At 59.7% G+C, this 5157-nt stretch overlaps 1 protein-coding gene across 1 annotated transcript in view; it reads left to right on the top strand.

Annotated features, from left to right (window-relative positions):
- The first annotated feature begins 1443 nt into the window (after positions 1-1443).
- The window catches only part of CBX4 (chromobox homolog 4), a 17238-nt gene continuing 13524 nt past the window's right edge, over positions 1444-5157 (top strand). Inside the window, exons 1-4 of the mRNA XM_008591768.1 lie at positions 1444-1481; positions 1802-1867; positions 3984-4050; positions 4279-5151. Of these exons, the coding sequence (XP_008589990.1) occupies positions 4003-4050; positions 4279-5151 (921 nt within the window). The 5' untranslated portion in view covers positions 1444-1481; positions 1802-1867; positions 3984-4002. The remainder of the gene's footprint in view (positions 1482-1801; positions 1868-3983; positions 4051-4278; positions 5152-5157) is intronic.

Here is a 5157-nt window from a genome sequence, read left to right as displayed (position 1 = left end):
CACGTGTATAGAAAATGCTGTTTAAATTTTCTCTGTTCAAAAGCACATTAAGTGGTTTCCTTTTTCTTATTTAGACCCTTACTGACAAACCCCTTATGCCCAAGGATCTCCAACACTAGAAATGTTGTGTTTCACTTTAGATATTGGATGTCAACCAATACCATTCCTTGAATTCAAGTTTAGAAGGATATCTAAAACATTAAGTACAGAATTTACTTTAAACATGTCAAGGATAAAATAGTTATGTGAATGTAAGATGTTTTATTGACACTTCCAACAAACAGGAGAAAGGCAACAAAGTCATTCATTCATTCATCCATTCATTGCTGCATCCACGCATTTATTTAACAAACATTTACTAGCATCTTCCATGAATCAGAAATTCTTCTTCTTTTTTTTTTTTTTTTAATTCAGAGGAAGATTTAGGAATCTGTGCACAGGAATTGATGATAGTACAAAAACAAACAAACAAAACTGGTTTCTGTCTCTGAGGAGTTCAGATTAAATTGCAGAAGAAAAGAATAAACATAATTACTATGACTCCCAACCCCCTACCAATTTCTCTACCACGTGTATATTAGTGCCAGCAGGAGAAGAAAGGACCCCACAAGTCATTTCTCATTAAAGACACAAAATAGTCAGGCCGGCCCGGTGGCGCACTGCCACAGTGCGCCGCTTGGGAGCGTGGCGGCGCACTCCCACCAAGGGTTCGGATCCCACATACAGACCGGTTCCCGCTCACTGGCTGAGTGANAGGTGGGGTGGAGGGTGCAGGGAGGAGGGGGTGGGGAAGTCGGTGGCAGGCACTGGGGAAGCCGAGCCGCCGAGCCCGAGCCCGGCGCCCTGTGTTGTGCTCCGCTCTCCGGGAAATGCCATCACTAATTTATGCACTAAAAGGAGCCGGAGGAGCTGGAGAGACGCGGGGCCGAGCCGGGGAGGCCGGCGGAGGGAGGGAGGGCGCAGGCAGTGACTGATGTGCAGCAGAAAATGGCTCCTTTCCCCTTTCCCTCCACCGAACGGCTCCATATTGCAAAACCAAAAAAAAAAAAAAAAAAAAAAAAAAAAAATTAAAAAGCGACGAAAATGCAATTGTGTGCCTCCTCCCTTCTAGGGGTGCAGGGAGGGGAAGAAAAAAGGCAGAAAATGTTGGGGACTGTCACTGCGGCGCTTTTGGTGGGGATTTTTTTTCTTTAATTTGAAATGCGAAGGCACCGGATGGAGACAGACGCGCAGGCACACGCACACACACACTCACACACACAGGGAGAGGCATATTTTTGTGTTGCTGAGTATTTGGGGGTTGCTTGCCCGTGACAGCGGGCTCCTGGGCCGCGAGGGGGTGTGGGAAGGCCGCCGGGCTGTGGGTTATCGGATTAGGGGTCAAATGGAGCGCGGCTGAACCCTCGCCGAGACTCGGGGCTGGGCAGAGGAGGAGGGGGACTGCGACTTGCATTTTGGCTGCTTTGCACGCAGGGTTCCTGGTGAGCAAAGTGGCTTTGGAGCATGTCGCAGTAGCATGCTTAAAATTCTTGACAACTGCAAAATAAACTGCTAGTTTCATTTTCTTTACCCCTCCCCTTTCTTCCTGCCCTTGTGCGTTTATTTTTACTTGGGGGGGGGTGCAGTGTATCAGGGACCGTGTTAGGCCTGCAGAGATCTACCCTCCATTCTCCACATTCACAGCTAAATAGCTTTCGGTTCCTGGAGACAGAGTAGGGCCTGATGTCATTCCCCACCTGGAGCCCGCAAAGCTGGCTCGGTTTTTTTTGACGCCGTGTCCCCCTCCCTTTTCCCTTGCAAGATATAACACGTGGGAACCCGAGGAGAACATCCTGGATCCCCGGCTGCTGATCGCCTTCCAGAACAGGTGAGCGTCCCCCAAGCAGCCGCCGCCCGCTGCCTTGACCGTATATGGGAATGGGAAAGTGGGCGACGCAGCAATAGGAAAGGGGAAAAGGGCGGGGGGAGGGGGCTGGCGGGAGTCCCCCCCCAACACCGGCCTGAACGGGCAGGGCTGCGGTCTCGGGTCTTCTAACCAATGTCCTTGGCGGTTGCTGCAGCTCGAGGGTGGGGGCGGGGCGAAGGAGAGGCTTGTGTTTTGGGGGAACTGCGGGAAGGGTGCATGCGGTGGCCCCGCAGCTGTCCAGAGAACTAGGGGCCGCGCCTGGTTCCCCGCGGCCCATTCCTGTTGCAACCTTGCAGCCCCACCCCCGGAGCCTAGGTGTTGCTTTCCTGCAGCCACTGGCCGCTTGGCACCGGCACCTCGCGGGGCAGCTCCCAGGGAGCTGGCATTGTGAAACCGCCCGGACGTCACGGAACTGAACTTAACCTGTTGGCGCCTGGAGAAAAGTTGACAGGGCCTTAAGCCCCCACCCCCACCCCCCAGGGAGCTTTGGGTTTGCCGGGAGTAGATTCTGTCTGGCTCCAGGTTCCCTTCACACACCTCCCCCCCCCACCGGGCTATTTGGTGGGGTAGGGCACGCCATCCTCAAGGCAGGGGAGCTTAGCCCAAGGGCGCTGGGTGGGCGCTGACTGCCGGTGGAGGGGTGGCGTCTTCCGAGGGGCTCATCGTGGTGCGTACAGATGCTTGTCACGCTGCAGCTGCTGCAGCTGGATTCACCGCCGGTGGCTGTGGTTCTCTGTTTCGGGGAGGATAGAAGGGGGAAGGGCGAGGAGGGGAGGAGCCGCAGGAGCCCCGGGAGCTCGGCCACCCCGCTGCCTCCCATTCCTCCTCCCCCTTTTATTTTGCACTATTTCCTGTGGCGCGTTTGGCGCTAAAACTAAACTCTAGCCCCTCTGAGCAAGCGTCCGGCAGGGAAGTTTCTCTCCCACGACGCAGGGGGGCTCCGAGCAGGGATCCTGCCCCGACTCCACCTGGGAGTTCACCAGCCTGTAACCATGTCAGCGGCTGATGCCATGTTGCATAATGGGTCCCCGAAGAATTAAAACGCAGGCTGTTGCAATGCCACGCAACTTCGGAATCAGGCCCCGGCCCCAAGGCATGGTGGCACTCCCCTGAGTTAGCCCACGGGCAGCGGAGGGTGTGGGGGTCGTGGCTGGGGAATGGGCTGCAACTTTGGCAAACGCTGGAGAGTCTGCTCCCATGGAGGGCTGGGCAGTGCTTGGGACAACCCGCCCGCCCACACCTCCCCAGCCGCGGGTCACCCTTCAGCTGGCCCGCAGGCAGAAGCCTGGCGGCTGTCGCACCCGGTGCCTCCGCCCCATGGGCTTTATTATTAATTTGGAAATCGGGGCGGCCGGGAGCCTGGCTCTAAGGAGAAGGCGGTGCTTGTCCGCCCCGCCCACCTGCTCAGCCGGGGCTGCGCGGAGCCAGTTAACCAGGTGGCTGCGGACCTGGCCAGACCCTGGCCACAGCGGTCGGCTCCCCACCCCCAGCCCCTAATTGGCTCATTTGCCACTGTGTAAACAAGGGCGCAGCCCCTCCCCCTGTTTAGTGCCTGGCCTTTAGGAAAAAACGAGTACTCCCTTCTGCTGGCGACACTCGTTATCTGAATCTTAATGAGGTCATTAGCATCCCGTGCTTGTGACTGGGAGGGACGAGATCGGTGCACACCTCGACGGACTAGTTTGTGTCCCTGGACCCCCGAGCCCCTTTCCACTTTGCACAGAGCCCCGGGCCCAGCGCTGTGGGTGCCAGTGCCGGCTACCCAGCCCCGACCTGCCGCCTTCTGGGCACAGAGGCAGGGCTGTGGGGGGGGCATCGGTTCAGGTGGGGACATCAGAGGTGGGGGAGCCTTTCCGCGAGGATTTCCTGGGCGGATGAGGGCTGGTGAGAGCGTAAAGCGGGGCGCTGGCACCTGACCGAGGCGCCCAACTGGCGGCAGAGGCTGCCTTCCGCCTGGAGCTTTTCATCCCTCCGTGTCCTGCCCGATGTTGGCCGGAGGTGGGGGGCGTCACCGAAGGTGTGGGGAGTGTCCACCCTGAAGCTAACAGCGCTGCCCTCTGTCCCCCTCGCCCCCCAGGGAACGGCAGGAGCAGTTGATGGGATATCGGAAGAGAGGGCCGAAGCCCAAACCGCTGGTGGTGCAGGTGAATACGCCCACGAGCCCTTCTCTTGACGCTGCCTCCAGCCCCGGAGGGCGGGGGGATTATTCCCGAGCACCCCAATTCCGCTTCCTTTCTCCTGGACCTCCCACACCCCGCCCCCCTTGACGCAGCTGCGGACGTGGGGGGGTGGGGACTGGGACGCTGCTGCTGCTCCCGGCATGCTGTGGGGCTGGCCTCTCCCTCCTCTCACCCCCGACCCCGTGCCCTCAGGTGCCTACCTTTGCCCGTCGCTCCAATGTACTGACCGGACTCCAGGACTCCTCCGCGGACAGCCGCGCCAAGCTGGAGCTGGGCGCGCAGGGCAAGGGCCAGGGGCACCAGTACGAGCTCAACAGCAAGAAGCATCACCAGTACCAGCCGCACAGCAAGGAGCGGGCGGGCAAGCCCCCACCGCCGGGCAAGAGCGGCAAATACTACTACCAGCTCAACAGCAAGAAGCACCACCCGTACCAGCCCGACCCCAAGATGTACGACCTGCAGTACCAGGGCGGCCACAAGGAGGCGCCCAGCCCCACCTGCCCGGACCTGGGCGCCAAGAGCCACCAGCCCGACAAGTGGGCCCACGGTGCGGGGGCCAAGGGCTACCTGGGAGCGGTGAAACCCCTGGCCGGAGCGGCCGGAGCTCCGGGAAAGGGCTCCGAGAAGGGCCCCCCCAACGGGATGACACCGGCCCCCAAGGAGGCGGTGACGGGCAACGGGATTGGGGGCAAGATGAAGATCGTCAAGAACAAGAACAAAAACGGGCGCATCGTGATCGTGATGAGCAAGTACATGGAGAACGGCATGCAGGCGGTGAAGATCAAATCCGGAGAGGCGGCCGAGGGCGAGGCGCGCTCCCCCAGCCACAAGAAGCGGGCCCCCGAGGAGCGCCACCCCCCGGCCGACAGGACTTTGAAGAAGGCGGCAGGTGCAGAGGAGAAGAAGCCCGAGGCGCCCTCCAAGAGGAGGGACGAGGAGGTGCCGGGGGCCGGTGACCCGCTGCCGCAGGACGCGGGCGCCCGCAAGCTCTCCCCGCCCAAGGAGGCCTTCAGCGAGCAGCCCCTGCAGCTCACCACCAAGCCCGACCTGCTGGCCTGGGACCCGGCCCGG

Source organism: Galeopterus variegatus, unplaced genomic scaffold (assembly GCF_000696425.1).
Source record: "Galeopterus variegatus unplaced genomic scaffold, G_variegatus-3.0.2 Scaffold7270, whole genome shotgun sequence".
In the NCBI taxonomy this organism is placed as follows: Eukaryota; Metazoa; Chordata; class Mammalia; order Dermoptera; family Cynocephalidae; genus Galeopterus; species Galeopterus variegatus.
Note: the sequence above shows the minus strand (reverse complement) of the source record. Positions and strands in the feature narration are given on the sequence as shown.